The following is a 26,416-nucleotide window of genomic DNA, read 5'->3' on the forward strand; positions in this document are numbered from 1 at the left end:
AAGGAGGTGGAAGAGCGCAAGCAAAGGAAGGCAGCAGTGGTCTCCACGGACCCGTCTATATATCAGGAGATAGAGAAAGATATAGTCCTCCCCGATATTAAAGAGAACCTCTTTATAGACTTAGCGACTCGGATTGCCACGAGCCTAAATGTGAGTAGTTGTTGGGTCTGTGGGGGACCGCACATGAGTGAACAGTGGCCGTGGAGGGGTGAGAGCTTGAGTGTGTGGGAATTGCTTGCGCACAATTGGACAAATGTCCCAGACCGGAAGAAGCAAAAGTGGAAATTGCCCAATTACCCGGAGGGACAAGTATGTGTTGAAAGGAAAGGGAAAGTAAAGGTGGGCGAGTGGGGTGATGAGTGGCCATTGAATACTATGGGCCAGCGACCTGGGCCCAGGATGGGTCGTGGGGGTATCGCACTCCTGTCTACATGTTAAACCGAATCATTAGATTGCAGGCGGTGGTGGAGGTAATAACAAATCAAACAGCTCTGGAACTGTGTAAGGCTCGGGGTTCCTTTTTTTTAAAGGCACCCAGCTCTGCAGACCTGTTCTAATAAACTTTGTTTCCTTGAATTTGTCCTTGGCCATTATTCGGGGGCAGGACGTTTCTGACAGTTACTCATTTGGATTCACAGTTTCTTCCAGTTTCCACCATACAGCTAGGAACAAGCTGAAAGAAACTGGCTCCATACTGCATCTGGCATCTGCTGCCCACCCCTACCACCTCCATCTGTGACTGGTAACTTCAGTGGGTCAGGTTTTCTTGTTCTGCAACACCTCTGCCTTCCTGAGATCTGGCGTGAGCGGTGCGAGGGAGTCGGGGTGTCATGTTGTCCTGGTTACTGCGTTGTCTGGATGCACAGCTCTGGCGGCACTCACCTTGTCTAGGTACTGAGGGAGGAGATCCGCCAGCAACTGGGCGGTATTCCCACTCACTTCCGACGGCTTCAGGACGGCGGCGTTTCCTGGGGACAGGATTATAACTCTAGTTACACTGGATTTAGAACTTCTAAGCAGGCCACTTTGGCCCAAAGCAATCATGCTAGCATTCCTGTTCCATTCAAGCCTCCTCACATCCCATCAATACATTCTCTTCCAACAGTTGTTCAGTTGAAGGTGTCTTTTCCATTTATGCCAACACTCTGTGTGGTGTGGAGCTCCACACTCTCCTGAGTTCCCCACTGGATCTTTCAGAGACACACTTATACTTGTGCCTAGTATGTTTGTCACAAGTGGCAACCCCCCTCAAAACCAAAAGAAGCCTGTCCCCATTCTGAAGATCTCTGTTTGGTCGCCTTCCCCCATCTTTTCTCTGGAGAAAGAGCTCCTCCCGCCACCATCAGCCCCACTAAGCCTTCCTTGACACAATCAGCATAACTTCCTTTTCTCCATCCTACTTACTCAACAGAATCCCCTCATCTTTTCTCTCTCATGAGCTTATCAAGTTTACCTTTAAACATTCCAAATGATAAATATGCAGAAACTGATTCAAGAAAACACAAACCAGCATCAATCCAGGCCATGCTCTCTTCTCTGACATGGGTCTCCATTGTGGACTGAGAGTGGGAAGAGGGCAGGGAGAGGGGTATCATGGTTGGGAAAAGGGGGAGAGAGGGAGAGAGCAGGAAGCGCCAAAGAGACATTTTGTAATGATTAATAAACCCATTGTATGGAATCAAATGACCTTGTCTCAGGGCTGGGTTTGTCTGTACCTGCAGCATACCCTGCCCCTGACACTCCTCCTCTGCCAGCTGCCCCACACCCCTCCAACGGCACACCACCCTCTGCATTCCCAAAGGCCTTTGTTCCTCCCAGATTTACAAACTCGCTCTCTGCTCTGCATTTACAAATGCAGAACAGTGCAAAAGTGTGAGGCTCTCCAGCTAAGTGTGTCTAGGACTTCTTGACACTACGATATACCTTAGTATATTTTATTGTATATTTTATGTATTGCACTGTACTGCCTGTATAGCTACTGCAAAACAACAAAAATCATGGTATACGTCAGTAATAATAAACTTTATTCTGATATCTTATGTTTGAACTCACCTGGATAAAAGGGGTATGTCAACAGTGAACTGATGCAACAAGGATGTTCCCTTGTTCAACCTCTGCCAGATAGTTGGTTGGAGTGAGGGAGAGGGGAGGTGAGGCCTTAGAAATCAGCCAGGGTCCCTACTCCTGATCTCTATTCAGACTCCAGGTTAGTTATCAGACTCTGGGTGAGTACAATTGAGTGAGCTGGCATCCCCAGATGTAAGCAGTACCAGACAAGCGTGGAGCGGTCTCCAACCCACTCACTTCCCACCAGAGAGACCAGGACCATCACCTCTGGACCACAAACTGAACCGTGGTCCCAACATGGAATGCTATCTTCCAGAGAAGGAACTGAAGTAACCGTAGAATTCCACAGTAGTTTTTTTTAAAAATGAAGGGAAACATCAGCAGCACACAAAGTGCATCCCTCCCCATCAACAATATTATTATTGATAGAAATGTGAGAGTAATTTTTTAAACCAAGGCATACCTGCCGCAATGGCTCCAACTAACGGCTGGAGCACGAGGGCCAACGGGTAGTTCCAAGCTCCAATGATGAGAACTACACCCAGAGGCTCTCGGTGAATGTAAACACTGTCCATTAGCGTTGTCATGCTTTTTGACACATACTCTGGTGCCATCCACTCAGGGAGCTTGTTCAAAGTCACAGTAATGTCATTCAGAATGCCCAAGATTTCAAATATTTCCGCTTCAAATTTTTCCTGCAAATTCAGACAGGAGGAAAGTCATTTTGTTTAGCACCTTTTCCTTTTTCCCTTCCTCCCCTCAAGAGGGCCAGGAAAATTTGATGGTCTCGGGTATCTCTCACTTTGAAGAGAAAAACATTATTTAACAATTGCCTGGAACATCTCACTCAATGGCTCTGCCACTCTCCCACATGCAACAGGAATATAAGGACACTAGCTGTTTAATACATCTGTTCAAGTTCAAGTTCATAGCCACTCAACCATATACATGTATATCACCAAATGAAACAACGTTCCTCCGGACCCGGGTGCACAACACAGAACATATAACCCACACACAACACCAGGTAATATTACCACAAATAATGAGGTGCATTTATGACACAAGTTAAAAAGTAAACAATATTATCTACTGGCACTTCATACACAGTTAGACCTGGGTGGTGGCAGGTAGTTCAACAGTTTCACAGCCTGGGGAAAGAAGCTCCTGTCCCATCCCAACAGTTCTTGTCCTAATGCTACAGTACCTCCTGTTTGATGGTAGTGGGTCAAAAAGATTGTTGGACGGATGGGAGGAATTGTTGACAATGCTAGTGGCCCTGCGTATACAGCACTACTGATAAATATCTTGGATGGGTGGAAGAGAGACCCTGATGATCCTCTCTGCCGTACTCGCAATCCTTTGTAGAGACTTGCAGTGAGATGCTTTACATTTCCCATACTAGATGGTGTGCCTCACAATGGGGCTCCTGTAAAAAGAATCGTTTGGGATGGGGGGGGGGGGGGGGGTGCCACACTTGCCTCAATCTCATCAGGAAGTGGAGATGTTGTGTTAAGGGATCGGGTGAGATTGTTACGTGCACTTCCAGAAACTCAGTGCTACTAAATGTTTCCACAGGACAGCCATTTCTGTGCAGTGAGCAATAGTCAGCCTGCAACTTCCTAAAGTCCACAATCATCTCTTGCTCACATTGACACTCAAATTGCCGGGATCTAACAATATGACCCTAATCACTTTCCATGGTCGGCACACTCAAGACCCAAGAAGAAACCTGATCCACTTGACAAAGACCATATGACCTCGGAGCAGAATTAGGCTATTTAGCCCATTGAGTCTGCTCCATCATTTCATCATAGCCAGTCGATTTCCCTCTCAACCCCAATCTCCTGCCTTCTCCAGATAACCTTTCACACCAACGCTTACCAAGAATCTATCAACCTCCGGCTTAAATGCACCTGGTGACCTGGCCTCCAAGGCCACCTGTGGCAAAGAATTCCACAGATTCACCACCCTCTGGCTAAAGAAATTCCTCTTCATCTCTGCTGCAACTGGACGTCCCACTATTTTGAGGCTGTGCCCTCTGGTCCTAGATTTCCCCACCAAATGAAACATCCTCTTCACATCCACTCTATCCAGGCGTTTCAACATTCGATAGATTTCAATGAGATCCCCCTCATTCTTCTAAATTCCAGCAAGTACCAGCACAGAGCCTTTAATCACCGCTCATATGATAACCTTTTCATTCCTGGATTCATTCTCGTAAACCTCCTCTGAACCCTCATCAATGTCAGCACATCCTTTAAATCAGGAACCCAAAACTGCTCACCAGTGCCTTATACAGTCTCAAAAGGACAGGGGACCATATTCAGTGGAAGGGCTTTGTTAAGATTCAGATCACCCATCAAAAGCTTTATTTCCAACCTTGTGCAAGTCCTTGTAGAGCGCCTCTGAGATTTGATCCTTCTTGTTGGTCAGCATTCTCTCCAGAGCCTTCAGCTGCTGAATGCGGAATTCCAGTGGCTGGGTTTTGCCCTGGTTAAACGCAGCTCGGGCACCAGCTACCACGGGCTTAATCTGATCCATGATGTGCCAAGCTCGCACAGACCAATAGCAAGGTGTCTCCTCAAAGGTACCACGAGCGCAGAACAAGATCTAGATAAAATATGAACATACAACAGGTTGTGTGTTAGAGTTCTAGGTACCAGCACTGTATTCCAACAATTTAGCAATGGGTTATGGGTGAGGCATGTGGTGCACAGAGCCATAACAAACTTCACGAAGGACAGAAGAATTGTACAGTCTCAAATGCCAAGTGGTCTGCTGTCTGGCAGGATCATCATCATTCTGTGCCGTATCATATGACGTGGGTGATCACCGTCTTTCCATGACCACGACTGTTCTTGGCAAATTTTTCTACAGAAGTGGTTTGCCATTGCCTTCTTCCAGCCAGTGTCTTTACAAAACAGGTGACCCCAGCCATTATCAATACTCTTCAGAGACAGTCTGCCTGGCGTCAGTGGTCGCATAACCAGGAGTTGCGATATGCACCGGCTGCTTATTCAACCATGCATCTCCTGCTCCCGTGCCTCACGTGACCCTGATGTGGCGGGGGGGGGGGGGGCTAAGCAGGTGCAACACCTTGCTCAAGGGTAACCTGCTGCAGACTAGCAGAGGGAAGGAGCGCCTTACACCTTTGGTAGAGACGTATCTCCACCCCGCCACACACGTCTGCAAAGATACTGTTTGAAAATGATAATAAACAAAGAACATACAATATATAACACAAGAGCTGCTATTTGTCCATTCTAGAATTAATCTACTTTTTGAAAATAATGCAGTCTCAAGTCAAAGCTCCAGGTTATTCAGAAAAAGAAGCATATGTACAGTATGTTAGACAGTGACAGGTCTCTACTTCAGAGTTATAACCTAGCAGGGGTTCTCAACCTTTTTTATGCCATGGACCCCTACCGTTAACCGAGGAATCCATGGACCCCAGGTTGGGAATCCCCTGCCCTAGGGTTATACAATAAAAGTCCTGCACTGACTAGTATAGTTGTCATTTGTATGTTATTTTTTGCATTTATTCAAGAGGTGTGGACTTCACAGGATGAGCCAGTGTTTAATTGTGAGTTGCCTTCCTGAACTGCTGCACTCTTTGAAGTCTGGGTCCACTCATGTTGCTGTTTGGGAGCGAGCCTCAAGATGGTAAGTTGCATAGATCACAGCTGGGTACTGGGGACCCAGGCATGAAAGACTTGGTCCTACATTGGGTGGATCAAACAAAGTCAAGTTCTGACCTCAAATATTCAGCCGCAGCCTCCACACTGTCCCTACAACCTCCAAGCAGCACATGCATCAGGATAAGGGGCATGGTGACATCACCTGCTGCTCCTTAGAAGGAGTTGTAATTGCCCTACAGATTCCTACAACTCTCATCCAGTCTCAATTAGTCTCAACCCACTTCAATCATACAACACAGCCAGTGTTCTTTTGAGATCTGGAAATTTGTACACCACATGGGGATTGTGAAGTACAGTTAGTTTTGACCATTTGAGTTGCTAGTTAGAAATATAGAAGCATAGAAAACCTACAGCACAATACAGGTCCTTCAGCCCACAAAGCTGTGCCGAAAATCTCCTTATCTTAGAAATTACCTAGGGTTGCCCATAGCCCTCTATTTTTCTAAGCTCCATGTATCTGTCCAGGAGTCTCTTAAAAGACCCTATCATATCCACCTCCACCACCGTTGCTGGCAGCCCATTCCACACACTCACCATTCTCTGCATAAAAATCTTATCCCTGATATCTCCTCTGTACCTACTTTCAAGCACCTTAAAACTGTGCCCTCTCGTGTTAGCCATTTCAGCACTGGGAAAAAGCCTCTGACTATCCACATGATCAATGCCTCTTATCATTTTATACACCTCCATCAGGTCACCTCTCATCCTCCGTTGCTCCAAGGAAAAAAGGCTGAGTTCACTCAACCTATTCTCATAAGCCATGCTCCCCAATCCAGGCAACATCCTTGTAAATCTCCTCTGCACCCTTTCTATGGCTTCCTCATCCTTCCTGTAGAGAGGCGACCAGAACTGAGCACAGTACTCCAAGTGGGGTCTGACCAGGGGCCTATATTGCTGCAACATTACCTCCTGGCTCCTAAACTCAATCCCACGATTGATGAAGGCCAATGCACCGTATGCTTTCTTAACCAGAGTCAATCTGTACAGGTGCTTTGAGTGTCCTATGGACTCGGACCCCAAAATCCCTCTGATCCTCCACATTGTCAAGAGTCTTACCTTTCATACTATATTCTGCCATCATAAAGTTAGCTTAATAACTTTATTGTGAAAGGTTTTAAGTACAGGAATTAAGACACATTATTGAAATAGGATCAAGGTGAGACAAAGCATGGAGCATTGTATAAAGTTTTGGTCTCCTTGCCTCAAAAAGTAAATCAAAAGCACCGCTCCACATATTCCCCCAGAAGTTCTCTCTTCCCTAGCTACTCATTAACTTATGCTCATTAACATTCTTGCTATGCAGGGAGTGCAATGAAGATTCTCCGAGGGGATGGTGGATTTGAGCAGGCAAGGCTTAGATTCAGTATAATTAAAGCTGAGAGATCTTATTGAAACTTACAAAATCCCTACAGGGGTCAACAAGCTAGATGCAAAGAGAATCCCTCCCCCTGGCTGAATCTTCCAGGACCATGGTCACAGCTTCAGCATAAGGGATGTTTTCCCCTCGGTAGTCCAAATCTTCGGAATACTTTACTCTGAAGGGATGGGGAGAGGGGATCACTAAGTTAATTCAAAGCAGAAGTGGATAGATTTCTGAAAATTAAGAGACTGAAAGGAACTGGTGGTGCTGAGAAGGAAGGTCAGCCATGATCTTGATGAATGTTGAGGTAGGTTCAAGGGGCTAAAAGGCCTGCTGCAGGTCCAGTTTCTCATGCTTGCATGATTAGGAAAATAGAAAACTTAGATAAACAGATAATGCTGAAGCATAGAGTAATAAAACAGTAAAACTTCCCACTCTAAACTCATTGATCAGAATCCAAAATTCAAAGACTAACTCAAGGTCATCCTCTGATTAAGGGCTTGAACCTTATTAGATATCGACCTGGATGATGTCCACTTGGGGGTGTTGTGGATAGTGTGGAGGGCTGTTAGAGGTTACAGCGGGACATTGATAGGATGCAAACTGGGCTGAGAAGTGGCAGATGGAGTTCAATCCAGATAAGTGTGAAGTGGTTCATTTTGGTAGGTCAAAGATGATGGCAGAATATAGTATTAATGGTAAGACTCTTGGCAATGTGGAAGATCAAAGGGATCTTGGGGTCCAAGTCCATAGGATGCTCAAAGCAGCTGCACAGGTTGACTCTGTGGTTAAGAAGGCATACGGTGTATTGGCCTTCATCAATTGTGGATCTGAATTTAGGACCCTGGTCAGACTCCGATGAGACCTCACTTGGAGTACTGTGCTCAGTTCTGGTCGCCTCACTACAGGAAGGATGTGGAAACCATAGAAAGGGTGCAGAGGAGATTTACAAGGATGTTGCCTGGATTGGGGAGCATGCCTTATGAAAACAAGTTGAGTGAACTCGGCCTTTTCTTCTTGAAGCGACAGAGGATGAGAGGTGTATAAGATGATGAGAGGCATTGATCGTGTGGATAGTCAGAGGCTTTTTCCCAGGGCTGTAATGGCTGCCACAAGAGGGCACAGGTTTAAGGTGCTGGGGAGTAGGTACAGAGGAGATGTCAGGGTAAGTTTTTTACACAGAGAGTGGTGAGTGCGTGGAATGAGCTGTCAGCAACAGTGGTGGAGGCAGATACAATAGGATCTCTTAAGAGACTTTTGGACAGGTACATGGAGCTTAGAAAAATAGAGGGTTATGGGTAACCCTAGTAATTTCTAAGGTAGGGACATGTTCAGCACAACTTTGTGGGCCGAAGGGCCTGTATTGTGCTAAAGGTTTTCTATGTTTCTATATGAAGGGTCTAGTTAATTCATGGTAGATCACTTTCATTTACCCAGCTAGAATCCAAGCTATCAATCAACAATGAACTATCTGATCAGCAGAAGATGCTGAAAGTTGAGTGACTCTTCTTTGTGTTCCATCTCTCTAGTTGTCATCAGTTCATTGCCCTCATGAACGGACAGCTGTGTTCCGTACTCCTTCCCCAGGGTTAGATGCCATTCCACATGCCATGTGTTGGAGCTGAGTCCTGCCAGGGCTAAACACTGCTCTACATATTCTCCCAAAAGTTCTCTCTCCCCTAACTACTCTCAGTAGCCTACCAGCAGTTGATCTTGTTTACAGCATATCCCCTGCATAACCTTTGACATCCTATCACAAATATTCTCTTTGTTCTATCCATCCCTCCTCCCCATCTCCACATATCTTAATACTAACTTGTTTTCTCAACTTCTCAGTTATGACAATGAGGCTTCCACTTGACAGACTTCCAGTCTGTTTCTCTTTCCACAGATGCTGCCTGACCTTGCATTTTCTGTTTTTATTTCAGACTTTTTCCAACTACAGTTTTATAGAAAACATTTATAGGCAACAGGCACCAGTATCATTACTTTACTTTTTTATTGTTGCAGGTAAGTTCTTATAATGCAAAACAATACAAAAAGTACTGCACATAATTAAAGAAGAGAAAGGATTACTTATTTGGAATTTCTAAAGGCTAATAGAGCTAGTCCATATATGCTTTCACTCTCAGCCAGAAATGCTTAGAAATGTTGTTGGTCACATTTTGATGTGGAAGCCCATGATTACTTATCAGAATAATGGAGCTAATTAATTGACGCATCATCTGTTATCCTCTGCCAAGAAGCAAAACAAGTGAAGCTAAATAAATAAATCTGTATCCTTTCAGAAAAGTTCACCATGGCAACAGAAGCAGAATGTATGGAACTGAGGCATAAATAGGAATGTGTGGCAAATTGTGCAGCTAATGCTAATTCTTAATTCTTATCTGGAAGATGTTTTGCATAAATTTCAAATCCAAAGAACAAAAGGAACAATAAAGAACAGATGTTAAAAATGTTATAGATAAGAAGAAAGCTTCACAGTGATTGTCAAGAGAAGGAAATATTTTACTGAAACAAAGTTCTTCCCAGATCTTGATAAGATGTTTCCTTTGACACAAGGACCTTGAACAGGAGTCATTCTTAATTTGCTGCTTAAAATGGTGATGAACAGAAATCTCTGCACTTGGGATTGAAAGGGGGGCAGCAAATGCAAATTATTTAAACTATGTATCCTATAGTCTCAATCATTTATATCCTCTCAATACCCTATAGTGTTTCCAATGTGGAACACATATAAACCTATGGATTCCCAGCTCCAGCTCAAATTTGTACTATGAGACAGCAGAAACAACTATGATTCCAACCACAAGAAAGTCTGCAGATGCTGGAAATCCAAAGCATACACACACAAAACGCTGGAGGAACTCAGCAGGTCAGGCAGTGTCTATGGAAAAGAGTAAACAGTCGATGTTTCGAGTCGAGACACTTCTTCAGGACTGAGAAGGAAGGGGGAAGATGCCTGAATTATAAGGAGAGGGGAGGGGAAGGAGGCTAGCTGGAAGGTGACAGGTAAAGCCAGGTGGGTGGAAAAGGTCAAGGAGAAGAAGGAGGAGGGACACGAGTGGAAGTAATAGGCAGGTGAGATGAAGTGAAAGGTCAATGTGAGGATTCGAGGGGGAGGCGAATTAGTTAACTGGAAGGAGAAATCGATATTCATGCCATCAGGTTGTAGTGTACCCTGGCGGAATATAAAATGTTGCTACTCCACCCTGAGGGTGACCTCAGCTTGGCACAAAACGTGGCCATGGATCAACACGTCAGGACGGGAATTGGAGTTAAAATGTTCGGCCACCGGAAAGTGACAGATGGTGCAGAGGTGCTCGACGAAGTAATCCCCCAACTTACGACAGTCTCACCAATGTAGAGGAAGCTGCATCGGGAGCACCAGATACATTAGACGACCACACCTTTCAGATAAAACCAGATTATTTTTCTCCAAATAATTCGTTGTTTCTAACTATCCCAAAGATCAATTCGTACCTGCTTTTTGTTTGAAATGATACTTAGCCCGAACAGGAAACAGGAGATTAGCAAATCACTGCTTCAACCACAAGCCTCTTCTTGAAATTCAACTTTCTCCAGGAAACAAACCAACTCCTAAATATTAATCAGGTTTTCCTCAGTATCAAATTTAAACCAACGCTCCGCCTCAATGGCCTTGGTAATACAAACTCCCTTTTTATTCACATTCCATTGATTTCCTTTTAAAACTCCAGGAAACCACTAAGGCCACGTCTCTAAAATCGAGGTTTCATTTAAGGAACTTAAATAAACTGTGAAATGATTTTAAAAAATGGAGGGCTATGTCAGGGGGGGTGGGAAGGGTTAGATTAATCTTACAGTTGGTTAAAAGGTCAGCATAATGTTGTCAGCTGAAGGGCCTGTACTGTCCTGTAGTGTTCTAAGTTCTAAATAACCTATCAAAATTAAATAAAAATCAAAAAGAATTACATATGCTGGAAACGTGAAATATGGACAAAGGACTCAGTAAGTCGAGCACCATTCACAGAAAGAGAAACAGTGATAATGCTTCAGGACAAAGCCTCTTCTTCAGAACTGGAAAGAGAGAAAATGCATTAATTTTAAATTTGCAGAAAAGGGAGAGAGAAGATGCATCTGACCTCTGATTAGATGAAGTGAGCATTGCCCAGGGGGATAAAAGGTCATCTAGTTGGTCAGTTAATGGAACAGTGAGAGAGCAAAAAAAGAGCATAAAATGCTACGAAAAGCCAGACTGCTCTACAGGAAAGAGAAAAACTGAGGCAATACTGTATTATTGGAGAGGGGGAGAGCTGAAGAAGAATCCAATAGGAGAGGACAGTGGATCACGGGAAGGAGGAGGGAAACCAGAAGGTGAGGAGAAGATCTTGTTGCCCTCTCACCCCTTCTCCGTCCTCACCTCCCTCTGGTTCCCTTCCACCTTCCGACGGTCCACTGTCCTCTCCTATTAGATATTATCTTCCATTCTTTATATCTCTTCTACCTAACCCCACCCTGATCCAACCACCTCCCCCTCACCTGGTCTTATCCTTCCCCTCTAGCAACCTGCTTATTCAGTCTTCTGCCTGCTTTCTTCCCAGTCCTGACAAAGTGTCTCAGTCTGAAACATTGACTGTTCATTCCCCTTCATAGATTCTAAGTTCTTCCATCATTTTGTGTGATTTGCCCACGATTTCCAGCAACTGCAGTATCTCTTGTATTTATGAATTTGAATGTATTTAAATCTTACATCCATCCCACAACGTGAGGGAGTAAAAATGTTTGTGTTATGACTCCGTCGCAATGTACAGACACGTGAATTTCTACCTCAAATGGCTTGTAGAAAGAAGCTGTCCCATAGCCTTTTGGTCCTGGCTTTAATGCTGCAGTAACATTTGCCAGACAGAAGCAGCTGGAACAGTTTGTGGTTGGAGTCCCTGATGATCTTCCAGGCCTTCTTTCTACACCTGCTGCTGTAAAAGTCCTCAAAGGAGGGAAGTTCACATCCCCAGATTTGCTGGGCTGTCCGTACTCTGTAGTGCCCAGTGATCAATGTTGGTGCAGTTCCCGTACCAAGCGATGATACTGTTACGTACCCAGTAACTGGGTGTCTGACCAGCAGAGAAAGAAGAATCCGTTGGAGTCAGGTGGTACCAAACTAAAGGTGTTTATTAGTAAACTACACAATACAATATCAAAAATGCAAATATACATATAAAACAAGTTAGCAGTAATAAACCTAAAAGTGTAGGAATAATAATAATCAATAATAAACAAGCTCTATCGATGTCTAGGGGTAACTGAATTGTCATAGAAAAGTATAAAGTTCAGTTCATAAATACTGAAGTAGTTATGGTTGTTGTGTTGAAAGCATTGGAGAGAGAGAGAGCGAGCAATAGGTAACAGCTACAGCAGCCAAACATTCCTTTGCTTTCTTAATCCGTCGTATCGTTGTGCTCATTCAGTTATGACCGCTCTGGTCTTCAGCTAGACCGTTCTTCTGTGGTGGACTCGTCACTCTGGCATGAGTGGACACACACACAAGTCCCCACCAGCCCTGCTGTAACACTGTGAGCTTTACTGACCGATCTCCTGGTTCGGTCTCCAAAGCCCCCACCTTTCTGTGGGTTCCCAACACTGTGTCCACTGGTGTGTCTGAAGGGTGTCTCTCCAGACCTGTCTTTTTATCCCCACTCACGGGGTCTCAGCTATCCATCAACTCTGAATGATCGTGTCCATCAAATCAGGCCACTCCTGCTGTCTCCTGAGGAATGTTAACGAGCAAAGTCCTTGTAGTAAAAGGTAAATAATCCAGGAAGAGTGATAATACAGTACATCAAACAGTCTCTCTCCCCCTCTTATCCGTAGCAGATGTTCTTGCCTGGGCTTTATCTCTCTCTCTCTCAATAGCAGCATAACAACAGCAATAGTTCATAGTTCTCAGGAGGGGGGTTGGGAATGGTTAACTCTGCACCCCATTGTCCATCAGGTCTGTTCATCACTCATAACAATAGAGTCAGGATGTTCTCAAAGGGGCCCTTGTAGAAGATCTCGAGGATTTGGGGCCTCATGCCGAACTTCTTCAGTTACCTGAGGTGGAAGAGACTTTGTTGTGTTTTTTTTGCCACACAGCTGGTGTGTACAGTCCCGGTCAGATCTTCAGTGATTTGTTTACTGTGGAACTTGAAACTACTCACCCTGTCGACTGCAGACCCATTGATGTTGATCGGGGCAAGCCTGTCTCCGTTCCTCTTGTAATCCACAATCAGCTCTTTTTGTTTTTTGGACATTGAGGGAGAGGTTGTTATCTTGGCACTACAGTGTCAGGATGCCAACCTCTCCTTTGCAGGCTGTCTCGTCACCGCTAGAAATAAAGCTGATCACTGTCGTGTCATCTGCAGGTTTGATCAGCAGATTGCAGCTGTGTGTGGCAGCACAGTCGAGGGTGTAACAAGTCAGATCAAGTCAAGTCACTTTTTATTGTCATTTTGACCATAAACTGCTGGTACAGTACACAGTAAAAATGAAACAACGTTCCTCCAGGACCATGGTGCTACATGAAACAACACAAAAGTACACGAGACTACAGACCTACACAGGACAATGTAAAGTGCACAAATAAGTGCAGGGCAGTACAATAATTAATAAATAAACAAACAAACAATAGGCACAGTAGAGGACAAATTTCAATATTATCATAAATAATGTAGATGTTAATCTAGTCTCTGGGTATTGAGGAGTCTGATGGCTTGGGGGGAAGAAACTGTTGCACAGTCTGGTTGTGAGAGCCCGAATGCTTCGGTACCTTTTGCCAGATGACAGGAGGAAGAAGAGTTTGTATGAGGGGTGCTTGGGGTAACAGGAGTAGAGGAGGGGGTATCAGACCAGGGAGTTCTAGCCTTGCTTCGGCCAGGAAGTGAGAACAAAGATGTGTAAAATATGTCATTATATGTAGTTGAGAGCCATGGTTCAGGGAGAAAGACGATATCTAACTGACACCTACAGTGGAAAGCCTTCACCAGCAGAGGAAATGAAAAGGAGCTAGGGTGGGAACAAGTATGTTGGAGATAGCTGTGGAAATCTATGGGTTTATTGTGCCTGGTCTATCCTTTGAGATAGATAGATAGATAGATAGATAGATAGATAGATAGATACTTTATTCATCCCCATGGGGAAATTCAACATTTTTTCCAATGTCCCATACACTTGTTGTAGCAAAACTAATTACATACAATACTTAACTCAGTAAAAAATATGATATGCATCTAAATCACTATCTCAAAAAGCATTAATAATAGCTTTTAAAAAGTTCTTAAGTAGTTTACTTAAATACATTAAATACAATCAACCCCGGCACTTTAACATATCTTACTCCTGGCGGTTGAATTGTAAAGCCTAATGGCATTGGGGAGTATTGACTTCTTCATCCTGTCTGAGGAGCATTGCATCGATAGCAGCCTGTCGCTGAAACTGCTTCTCTGTCTCTGGATGGTGCTATGTAGAGGATGTTCAGGGTTTTCCATAATTGACCGTAGCCTACTCAGCGCCCTTCGCTCAGCTACCGATGTTATACTCTCCAGTACTTTGCCCACGACAGAGCCCGCCTTCCTTACCAGCTTATTAAGATGTGAGGCGTCCCTCTTCTTAATGCTGCCTCCCCAACACGCCACCACAAAGAAGAGGGCGCTCTCCACAACTGACCTATAGAACATCTTCAGCATCTCACTACAGACATTGAATGACGCCAACCTTCTAAGGAAGTAGTCGACTCTGTGCCTTCCTGCACAAGGCATCTGTGTTGGCAGTCCAGTCTAGCTTCTCGTCTAACTGTACTCCCAGATACTTGTAGGTCTTAACCTGCTCCACACATTCTCCATTAATGATCACTGGCTCCATATGAGGCCTAGATCTCCTAAAGTCCACCATCTCCTTGGTCTTGGTGATATTAAGACGCAGGTAGTTTGAGTTGCACCATATTACACCAACAGGGTGGAAATTGGCGACTGAAGTGATGATAATTTTGAGTTCAGTTTGAGAGTAGAGGCATTGGGTGTGTTGGGGAACATGAATAGCATCGAAACAAAGAACCCTAGGCGCACATCCCACAATAGAGAGGTGTCCCAGAGCTACACCTCTGATCGGGGGAAAGTGGAGTGGGATGGAAGGACGAGCAGAGACGAAGTTCTACCTGCGAGATGAATGAGCTAGAGGTGGGATACTTGTTGGATCTCTAACACGATTAAAACTTGGAGGAGGTGAGAGGCGATGTTCTCACAGACAATAAGAAGCGCGGTTTTCAGCAGATCTGATCATGAATTAGGATGTTTCCTGGAGTATGGGCTTGAACTATCCTGTAGTATTCACTGAGTCAACACCAGAGACAAATTGTAAGGCTTGATTGCCTTGCCCCAGAGTGGGATACAGTTAAAATCTCTTATCAAGCCCAAACAACACCTGCCATTCGGAAAGTTAACAGAAGATGCTTGTTGATGTAGATGACTAGTTGCTCTGAGACCGGCGGCGTTCCCAGACCGCGCACCTTCCGCTATTTAACGGCGGGACTTACCGCTTCGGGAGGGAAAGGGAGAGGCCGCCGGCAGCCTGAGGGGAGACCGGGGTCGATCCGCGGCCTGACCCGCTTCACCGTGATCGCGGATGCAACCGCTGCGCTGCAGGATCCCGACTCATCAATGCGCGACCCCGCGTGCACGCCCACTGGGCGCGATCACGCCCCGTGCCACCTGATTGGCTGGAAGTCACAGTGCGCACGGCCCGGGAGCTGGGTGACCCTTAATGTTTAGAATGCAAACCCTAATTCTAGGGTAGTCAGTCCAGGGGAGCCTCCTCCTCCTCCCCATTTACCCAGTTGAACTTGGTTAAGAGTTCTGTGTGTTTCCGAAACGTCGGGCTGAGGTATATTCCTGCAACCATCATCTCGCTTTCCACCCCATTCCCGGGGCTGTGCTCCGCTTGTCGCTTCTCTCTACTTACGTTCCTACCTTCCACTACTGCTCTAAAGCTTCAACGAAAAATAAATATGCTGGAAGTACTCAGCTGATCAAACAACATCTGTGCAAGCAACAGCTGAAATCTAATTTTCGGTCCACGATCCTGAAATAGAAGCGCTTGTTCAATGGGTCCGGTTATTTCTTGTTACTTAGCTTATCTTTCCCACCTGACGTGCGCTGAGAAATCCCGAGAAAAGCAGTCATGTATAGCGGTTTCTGTCCCACCACTGTTGGCGTCCTCCCGGCCGCAGGAGGCGCTGTGGCGGGTCTGCCAGCGAGGCGGCTGCTCGGCTTACTGGCCGACCGCGTGGACACGCTTCGCCCCCCCGGCTTCGCGAGTGACGGCGGCCCGCTGCATCCTTAGGTCAGTAACTGGTGGCTCCGATGTCTTTTCGTGCTCAGGCCCGGGCGTCCGTCTGTGGCGGGGCTTTGAGTGTCATGTTCGGTATGAAACCTGCGGCCGCGGGGTGGGTTGTAGTCGGTGCTCTGTTACAGAGCACGGGGCAGTGGCTAAAGGAGGCCGGGGTCGTGGAGCTTGTGTCTGGGGTGTCTGTCTCTGTCTGGGAGCTGTGTGGGGTCCTGTATGGTGTTGGACAGCTCTGGGGTGAGGGGCTCTGCAATACGTTAGAAACCCCACGGTACAGGATCGTATTATGTTAGGGTCTTGGGGTCTGTAATAAGCCCCTCTGCAGACTGGGCCACAGGATGACTCCAAGCTCCACAGTTTGTCCACTCATTATGTTCCCCAGGTCCCTTGCCATGCTTTAAGCACTCTTTGCTGGTGGTGTGAGTGTGTTTTGCTTTCAGTGCTTAGAATGAGTATGGTTTTCAACTGTTTGAAGGATTGAAATGTCCATTACAATACTAATCAGGACCTCCACAGGTTCCCTATCTGTATTTCCACTTGGTCAGATTTTCCCCAACCTCATTCCCTGGGGACCATGGCAGACAAGATGTTGCTGTCTCTTTTCCCCAAAGTAGCTGGTAGCTCGTGGATAGACTGTCCAAATCATGCCCTCATTTATATAAGCCCTTTAGTAGATGTTTGGCAGAGGTTAGAAACCAGATCCTGATTACCGAGATCGTGCTCTCCCTACCTAGCTGATCTGGGTGAGTTGATCACCTGCACAGATTGGTTCTGCTACTCTTTGTGTAAGCTTACAGCACGTTACTGAAGCAAATTCAGACAATTCTTGAAGTTTTGTATTGATGTACAATGGCACAGCTGATGGAGCATTGCCTCACAGCACCAGAGATCCGCGTTCAAACCTGACGTTGGTTTTGAGATTGGTTTTATTGTCGCATGTATCTACGTTATAAAGATGAGCTTTATTTGTCATCTGTCTATCAAAACATAGGGTGTGTGTGCCAGTACATTCCAGGGATGTGCTTCGGGCAGCCCGCAAATGTCACCATGCTTCCAATGCCAACGTAGCATTCCGGTGACCACAATTTGTAACCCTAACTTGTATGTCTTTGCAATGTGGGCAGAAACCGGAGAACTCGGAGGAAACCCATGCGTTCACAGGGAGAAAGTACAAATTTACAGGCAGCGGTGGGAATTGAACCCGAGTGGCTGGCACTGTAAAGCGTTAGGCTAGCTGCTATACTGCCGTAATGAAGATACAGGGAAAAAGTTGTCTTGAACAATGTTCATACAGATCAAATCATTACACAGTGTATTGAGGTACCACAAAAACGGTGCAGAATAAAGTGTAACAGCTACAAAGTGCAAGTTCATAATGAGGTAGATGGTGGAGTCAAGAGTTCACTTTGTAAAACAAAGGGTATGTTCAAGATGCCTTGTGCAGGAAGGCACAGAGTCGACTGTACTTCCTTAGAAGGTTGGCGTCATTCAATGTCTGTAGTGAGATGCTGAAGATGTTCTATAGGTCAGTTGTGGAGAGCGCCCTCTTCTTTGTGGTGGCGTGTTGGGGAGGCAGCATTAAGAAGAGGGACGCCTCACATCTTAATAAGCTGGTAAGGAAGGCGGGCTCTGTCGTGGGCAAAGTACTGGAGAGTATAACATCGGTAGCTGAGCGAAGGGCGCTGAGTAGGCTACGGTCAATTATGGAAAACCCTGAACATCCTCTACATAGCACCATCCAGAGACAGAGAAGCAGTTTCAGCGACAGGCTGCTATCAATGCAATGCTCCTCAGACAGGATGAAGAGGTCAATACTCCCCAATGCCATTAGGCTTTACAATTCAACAGCCAGGAGTAAGATATGTTAAAGTGCCGGGGTTGATTGTATTTAATGTATTTAAGTAAACTACTTAAGAACTTTTTAAAAGCTATTATTAATGCTTTTGGAGAGAGTGATTTAGATGCATATATTTTTACTGAGTTAAGTATTGTATATAATTAGTTTTGCTACAACAAGTGTATGGGACATTGGAAAAAATGTTGAATTTCCCCATGGGGATGAATAAAGTATCTATCTATCTATCTATCTAACTGGATAGAAGCTGTCCTTGAACCTGGTTGGTATATGCTTTCAGGCTTTTGAATGTCCAGGGTGATTGGGGTCTTTGATTATGCTGGCTGCTTTACAGAAGCAGCGAGAAGTATAGACAGATTTCATAGAAGGGAGGTTGGTTTCCATCATGTGCTGTGCTCTGTCACTACCGTGCAATTTCTTGACGTCACTTGCAGAGCAGTTATGCCATACCAAGCGGTTATGCATCCATGGTGTTTTGATACAAGTTGTTAACAGTCAACAGGGACATGCTGAATTCCTTTGGCCTCCTGGGAAAGGAGAGGCATTGGGTTTGTCTGTGTGGAACTCGCCCATTTTCTTTGACTGCAGAAGTTTCGCCTGAGTCCTTCTCTTTCCTTCCATATGTCAAGAGCATGCATGCTGTTTCAGTCACTTCAAGAGAATAGGTGGCTGGTAGAGTGTAGGGTAAATAAGTGTAATTGACGGTCTCAGTGGCTGAAGGGCCTATTCCCATGCTGTATCTCGCTGACTTCACGGCTATGATTCATCCTCGGACCTCTCTCCGATGCTGTTCAATCATGAAGTAAAGATTAGCTTTATTTAGCAGTCCAGGGATGTGCTGGGGGCAGGCCGCAAGTGTTGCCATGCTTCTGGTGCCAATATAACATGTTCACAACTTACTAACTGTAACCCATACATCTGGAATGTTGGAGGAAACTCCAGGAAAAAAACCCCACGTGTGTCACAGACTCCTTATAGACAACAGCAAGAATGGAACTCCAGTTGATGATAGCTGGTGTGATAAAGTATTGTGCTAACCACTGTTACTGTGCCGCCCCCTAAATTTGATAGTGAGAGGAAACTGAAGCACTGGCTGCTCACAGGATGTCTCCGTGAAGGACGTGAGCGTCGGCGAAGTAGGTTTCTCTTTGGCTGTGGTGCAAAGTCGTGTTGTGGAAATGGAATTAAGGTGTAGATCTTGAGGGGTTCCAAAATTATGTCATTGTTTGCTTGTAATGCAGGTATTCGTGTTTGTTTCTCAATATCAGAACTAGGTTTATTATCACTGTTTTGCGTGGTGTGAACTTTGTTGTTTGTGACACTAGAACAGGGCAAAGACATAAAATTACTATAAATTACAAAATCAATAACATGTAGAAAAAGAATAATGAGATAGTGCTCATGAACTATTCAGAAATCTTATGGTGGAGGAGAAGAAGCTGTTCCCAAAATCTCGAGTCTGCGTCGTCAGCTCAGATCAGGGGTTCCCAAACTGGGGTCCATGGACCCCTTGCTTAATGGTATTGGTCCATGGCATAAAAAAAAGATTGGGAACCCCTAACTTGGAGCATGGATGAGTGCTTGGAATAATAATATTCCAGTCACAAAAATGTGTTTGTGGGAAGGACAGGGCTGACAGCAAATGTTCTGGGGTATGGAAGTTTCATATATAACAGGGGGTTTACAAAAGAGGATGGGGTGTCACTCTATTGATTAGGGAGAGCATAGCTATAGTACTCAATGATCATCCAATGAGTCCTCTTGGATAGAATTCAGGAATAAAAGATGGACAATCAGTTGTCTGGGTTTAATCTGGTTTATTCTTTCGGCCTCCCAATTTTCAACAGCAACAAGAGGTACAGATGTGTAAGCAGACAGCAGAAAGGTTAGGGTAAAGTAAATTTATTATAAAAATGTATACAATATATGTCACTATATACTACCTTGAGATTAATTTTCTTGTGGGCATTTACAGGAAAATAGAATACAGTTGAATTTCATAATAAGATCATAAATAACAAATGCAAGCAGTGTCGTGGTTTTTCGTGCCTTACCAATGACCAGGAGACGCAGAAGATTCTTCAAGAAGGGTTAAACTTTAATTTGCAAATCAAAGCTGAGACAGTCATTGAGCTAGTCGCTGATTGCCCACCGATCCTCGGACACAGCAGCTTTTTATAGCCATCTCTAGTTGCATTTTACACGTGCTGCACGTACATTGTGCATAGCAAATAATAAACTCAGAACTGAGCAATGTTCTAATATACATTTCTTTAGTTCTTTAGCTACCTCTCATTAACACACCATTGTCATCTTAAGACTGCAGTCTCCTACCAAATTGGGTACCTGCATAGCAAATAGGAAACTCAGAACTGAGCAATGTTCTAATCTACATTTCTTTAGCTCTTTAGCTACCTCTACATTCCTAAGAATTCATTCTACTAAATTGAGTACATGCATAGCAAATAACTGACTTCATAGTTAAAGTTTATTCTTTTATACTCCAATATATGTCAATGTGCAAAATAAGACATTGTGCAAATAATAAAAATACTGAGATCATGAATTGACGAGTCCTTGGGAGTGAGTCTATATCAGTTCAGAGTTGAAGGACTTTAATTATATCTATATTGACTGAGATTGTTTGAATCCAATTTTATTCTCTACTCATTCCCATTAACTTCCCCAAATTCTCCCACTTAATTACATACTTGATGGCCAATTGATCCTTGGAAGGTGGGAGGGAACCAGAGTACCGAGAGGAAACCTACGTGCTCACAAGGAGAAAATACAAACTCCCTAACTACAGCACTTGAGATCAAGATTAAAGCCAGGTGACTGGAACTATGAGACAGCAGCTCTGGTAGATGTGGCAAATTCTTGTTGAATGCTCAGTCTGTATGGCATGATTTTAATGTCCTGGTAGATCTCCTGTGCCCTTGTTTTCTGAGTATAGGGGAAAAGAAATAGGCATGCTCAAGGGGAGGGAAGCAATAGAGACACAGGTGATAACAAAAACATACTTGCATTGAAGATGGGTGCATGCACCTAGTGGCCACATTATTAGGTACAGGAGTGGAACCCAGTGTGGTCTTCCTGTGCTGCCGCCCATCCACTTCAAGCCTCAATGTGTTGTGTATTCAGAGATGCTCTTCTGCACAACACTGTTGTAATATGTGGTTATTTGAGTTACTGTCACCTTCCTGTTGAACCAGTTTGACTATTCTCCTCTGCGCTCTCAAGGTGGTTTTGCCTACACAACTGCTACTCCCTGGATTTTTTTTTCACCCCATTCTCAGTAAATTCTAGAGACTGTTGTGTGTGATGATTTCAGGAGATCAGCAGTTTCTGAGATACTCAAACCACCCCTTCTGGCACCTACAATCGGAGTCACTTAGATCACATTTCTTCCCCAGTCTGATGTTTGGTCTGGACAACAACTGAACTTCTTGACCGTGTCTGCATGCTTTTATGCATTGAGTTGCTGCCAAATGATTGGCTGATTAGATATTTGCATTGATGAACAGGTATACCTAACGTGTGAGTGAGTATATGAGTGTTATATGTCTTGTATTCATCTTTAACATTCCTCACCAAGGACTGTCATATTTAAATTTGACTCTTGACCTGAAAACAGACACACATTGCAGCTTCAGTTAAATTTAATATAAAACTCGAAAAGGTAAAAGGCTTGGGAGTGCAATATAATAACTGCTCTGTCCTTTGAAAAGCTTGCTGCAAGCTGTTCTTAAGTAGATGATAACTCCCTTCATCAGGTCTCACTGTTGTAGCATCCCAACAGATGAAGTCCAGTTTCAGGTGGCACTGTATCCAAGAAAGACGGTCAATCATGGGTGAACAAGTTGAGGGCTTTTTTTTTAAATTAAGATGTGTAAACAGCATCCCAACCTTGTTGGCACTTGTGCCATCTTGCCGCAAAGTTCAGTCCAATCAGTATTACCGTAGATTCCGGATTATAAGCCGCTACTTTTTCCCCACATTTTGAACAGCTTTGAACTCTGCGGCCTTTAATCCAGAGCGGCTAATACATGGGTTTTTTTCATGCCGCCTCGTAAACATTTTGCCTCGTAACAGTAGACCAATAAAATTGATGAGTAGTTCACAGAGGTCCAATGAAATTGTACGATAAATCAAGCGCACTTTCACAATTAAATTATTGTAAATCAGTCATTTGTACTCACCCTCATCAACATGGAAAACACTCGAAGAAAAGCATTGTGCTGCCTTTATGGCAGTTACTTAGTTTATAATATTTTCGCTTAGTAATTCATTTGTTAGTTAAAGTTAGAAGTGTTTTAACTATATTTGTTTTCTGTACTACATCCCGGGATGCTATGACGTCACACCCGGTTTCGCCGCGTCTTGTGGGATACCGGTTTGCGATATATGGGAAGGTGGGGGCATTACGCGAGCTCATCAGACCCGAGCGCGTCAGACCCGAGCACATCAGACCCGATCGCGTTACGCGAGCTCATCAGACCCGAGCGAAAACGCTGCTTTTAAGTTAAAGGCGATCAATAACTTTTCCTGGTAGGCTGCAGTATATATATTTTTACCAGTCGCTAGGAGATATTGGAATGTTGTTCGTGCTGTTCAGTAAAAAAAGTATATGCAACGTAATTTGTGTTACCGATACGTATGTATATTTAAAAGTAGCCGTATTACAGGCACGGTTTGAAAAAAAGCATTTGCAATATATATTTGTTTGTTACCATATGGATTTAATTAAAAGTTAAAAAATCCTCACGTGTAATATCTTTCTGTGTAAATATCTCATATTACAACGTGGGACACCTGCGGCCGAAAATCCGGTGCGGCCTTTACAATTAAAAAATTGATTTTATTTCTAAAATTAGAGCCAGCGGCTTTTAATCAGGTGCGCTCTGTAGTCCGGAATCTACGGTAATCTGTGCTAGCAGATAGTTTAGTTTACAGATCCTGTGGTGCTTAGGCAATTTACAGCAATTTTTTCATTTAGAGAAACAGCACTGTAACAGGCCCTCCCGGCCCAACAAACCTGCACTTCCAATTTACACTTTTGACCAATTAACCTACTAATCAGTACGTTTTAGGGATGTGAATGGAAATCTGACCACCCGGTACAGTCACAGGAGAAAGTTTAAATTCCTTACTGATAGCAGCAGGAATTGAATCCAACGTAGAGGCACTGCAATAATATTACATCAACTGCCATGCTACCATGTCATCCTATCCTATTACATCTGGTTTAATACTGTACTGAATAGCAAGTTAAACTATAAGCAACCCCATGGATCCATAGAACATTACAGCACAGAAACAGGCCTTTTGGCCCTTCTTGTCTGTGCCAAACCATTTTTCTGACTACCTGGACCATATCCCTCCATACACCTCTCATCCATGTATGGATCCATAGAATATTAAATTCTGAATATATAAGATGACACAGGAATGTGGTGCAGTAGAACACTGATAACTAAATATTATTATCAGACGTATCACATTTTCCAATCCATCAGATTCCTGTTTAATGGAAAATAATACATTAGAATATAAATAGGAGAACATGTCTTTGGGTCTTTGAAAGAATTGCCTAGTTAGTCCCACTTCTTGCTCTTTCTTTGTAGCCTTGCAATTTAATCCCATCCCCCAATTTTTGGGTATTAATTTCATATTTGCAGTGGAATGACACCAAGGTCTCAGTTTGCTTGGGACTTATTATAGCCAAAGACTACTACTATACATTGAGATTTTTTGTTAAGTAGCAACATTAGTGTGTAAACAAATGTTCAATATGAATTATTACAAAATCCTGTATAGTTATAAAATTCCTATCGACATTTTGTTAATATGGTATGGGGTGCCACGGCAGTGCAGCAGTCAGCGTGACACTATTATAGCTCAATTTTGACCTGTCTGCAGATTCAGTATGTCCTTCTAATAAGTGCTTGGGTTTCCTCCAGGTGCTCCAATTTTCTCCCATAGTTCAAAGACATACCGGTTAGTACCGTAGATTCCGGACTACAGAGCGCACCTGATTAAAAGCCGCTGGCTCTAATTTTAGAAATAAAATCAATTTTTTAATTGTAAAGGCCGCACCGGATTTTCGGCCGCAGGTGTCCCACGTTGTAATATGAGATATTTACACAGAAAGATATTACACGTGAGGATTTTTTTAACTTTTAATTAAATCCATATGGTAACAGAAACAAATACATATTGCAAATGCTTTTTTTCGAACCGTGCCCGTACGCGGCTACTTTTAAATATACGTTGCGTATACTTCTTTACTGAACAACATTCCAATATCTCCTAACGACTGGTAAAAAATATATATATTGCAGCCTACCAGGAAAAGTTATTGATCACCTTTAACTTAAAAGCAGCGTTCGCTCAGATCCAAAGCCGCTCGCGTAATGCGCTCCCTCCCTCCGTCCCGTTTCATCGCAAACCGGCATTTAAAAGCAGCGTTCGCTCAGATCCAAAGCCGCTCGCGTAATGCGCTCCCTCCCTCCGTCCCGTTTCATCGCAAACCGGCATTTAAAAGCAGCGTTCGCTCAGATCCAAAGCCGCTTGCGTAATGCGCTCCCTCCCTCCGTCCCGTTTCATCGCAAACCGGCATTTTCCCACAAGACACCGCGAAACCGGGTGTGACGTCATAGCATCCCGCGATGTAGTACAGAAAACAAATATAGTTAAAACTCTTCTAACTTTAACTAGAAAATGAATTACTAAGCGAAAATATTATAAACTAAGTAACTGCCATAAGGCAGCACAATGCTTCGAGTGTTTTCCATGTTGATGAGGGTGAGTACAAATGACTGATTTACAATAATTTAATTGTGAAAGTGCGCTTGATTTATCGTACAATTTCATTGGACCTCTGTGAACTACTCATCAATTTTATTGGTCTACTGTTACGAGGCAAAATGTTTACGAGGCGGCATGAAAAAAAACCATGCATTAGCCGCTCCGGATTATAGGCCGCAAAGTTCAAAGCTGTTCAAAATGTGGGAAAAAAGTAGCGGTTTAAAATCCGGAATCTACGGTAGGTTAATTGGTCCTTGTAAATTGTCCTGTGATTAGGCTGGGGTTAAATAGTTGGTTCACTGGTGTAGTGGCTCATTGGGCTGGAAAGGTTTGTTCTGCATAATATCTAAATAAATAGAGATGTGGAAACTAGTTAAACAGGTTATTATTGTGCTTAATACAGGTGTTCCCCCCCCCCCCCCTTTACAGAGGTAGAGCGTTCCTATGAAACCTTTCTTAAGCTGAAATGGCATAAAGCGAAGAACCATTAATTTATTAGGGGGAAACTTTCATAAAAGCGAAAATCCTCTTGGTAATGCGAAAACAGGTTACTAATGTAGGTCTTTTGTAAAAAGTGACGTGGCGTAAAGTGTACATTTGTAAAGTGGGGGATACCTGTATGTAAGTCGGGGTTTTTAAAATTTTTGTCAGTGTCCATATTTGTTAACTCATTATTCTGTGCAGGTGAATAGCATTGATGTTGAGGACTGCTGTCCAGACCTATAAGTTTAATAATCTTTTACCGTTATTTCTCCCCCCAGATTTTTTACTGTTTGACAATGAAGGAAGAAATTCAGCGACTGCTGGTGCAGTTCAAGGATGAGAGTGGGGAGGTTCTGGGGTCACCTTTCGATGTGCCCATTGACATAACACCTGACAAACTGCAACTCGTGTGCAATGTTCTGCTGCCCAAGGTAAAAGCCTTTATATGTCTCATGCAGCCTCTGGCATCCTTCGAATGGCAACTGGCCTTCGTTGTCTTAAGAGCAAACCAAGACTTGCATTTCCTGAGTGCCTTTCACATCCCTTTCTATAAAGTCCTGAAGTAATTTGCTGCTAATAAAATCTTCCATGAATGTTTGTCATTATTATAATGGCAGCCAGGTTGAAGACAGCAAGTTCCCACAAGCATTAATGTGGTAATAATCAGATTTTTGTAGTGATAGTTGTTGAGGGTTAATTAAGTTCACTGCATATGTAATGCTTTACAACACCAGCAATTGGGTTTGAATTCCTGCCGCGGTCTGTAAAGAGATCGTACCGCAA

At 43.9% G+C, this 26,416-nt stretch overlaps 2 protein-coding genes across 6 annotated transcripts in view; one reads left to right on the forward strand and one right to left on the reverse strand.

The window, feature by feature from the left end:
• The window catches only part of LOC140731621 (aldehyde dehydrogenase family 3 member A2-like), a 40,816-nt gene extending 24,479 nt beyond the window's left edge, over positions 1-16,337 (reverse strand). Inside the window, exons 1-4 of one of the 4 annotated variants that reach the window (XM_073053193.1) lie at positions 16,286-16,337; positions 4,450-4,680; positions 2,531-2,762; positions 883-968 (exon numbers count right to left, since the gene is read on the reverse strand). In XM_073053193.1, coding sequence (XP_072909294.1) covers positions 883-968; positions 2,531-2,762; positions 4,450-4,611 — 480 coding nt within the window. In that variant the 5' untranslated portion in view covers positions 4,612-4,680; positions 16,286-16,337. Of the gene's footprint in view, positions 1-882; positions 969-2,530; positions 2,763-4,449; positions 4,681-10,611; positions 10,710-15,676; positions 15,829-16,285 lie in introns of those variants that run through there. The other 3 variants (XM_073053191.1, XM_073053194.1, XM_073053192.1) reach the window with 3 other exon arrangements.
• A 13-nt stretch (positions 16,338-16,350) lies between these two features.
• nle1 (notchless homolog 1 (Drosophila)) overlaps positions 16,351-26,416 on the forward strand; it is a 50,922-nt gene continuing 40,856 nt past the window's right edge. Inside the window, exons 1-2 of one of the 2 annotated variants that reach the window (XM_073053195.1) lie at positions 16,351-16,482; positions 25,912-26,064. In XM_073053195.1, the coding sequence (XP_072909296.1) occupies positions 25,930-26,064 (135 nt within the window). In that variant the 5' untranslated portion in view covers positions 16,351-16,482; positions 25,912-25,929. Of the gene's footprint in view, positions 16,483-16,542; positions 16,564-25,911; positions 26,065-26,416 lie in introns of those variants that run through there. The other variant, XM_073053196.1, reaches the window with a different exon arrangement.

The sequence above is a fragment of the Hemitrygon akajei genome, chromosome 8 (genome assembly GCF_048418815.1).
Source record: "Hemitrygon akajei chromosome 8, sHemAka1.3, whole genome shotgun sequence".
Classification (NCBI taxonomy): domain Eukaryota; kingdom Metazoa; phylum Chordata; class Chondrichthyes; order Myliobatiformes; family Dasyatidae; genus Hemitrygon; species Hemitrygon akajei.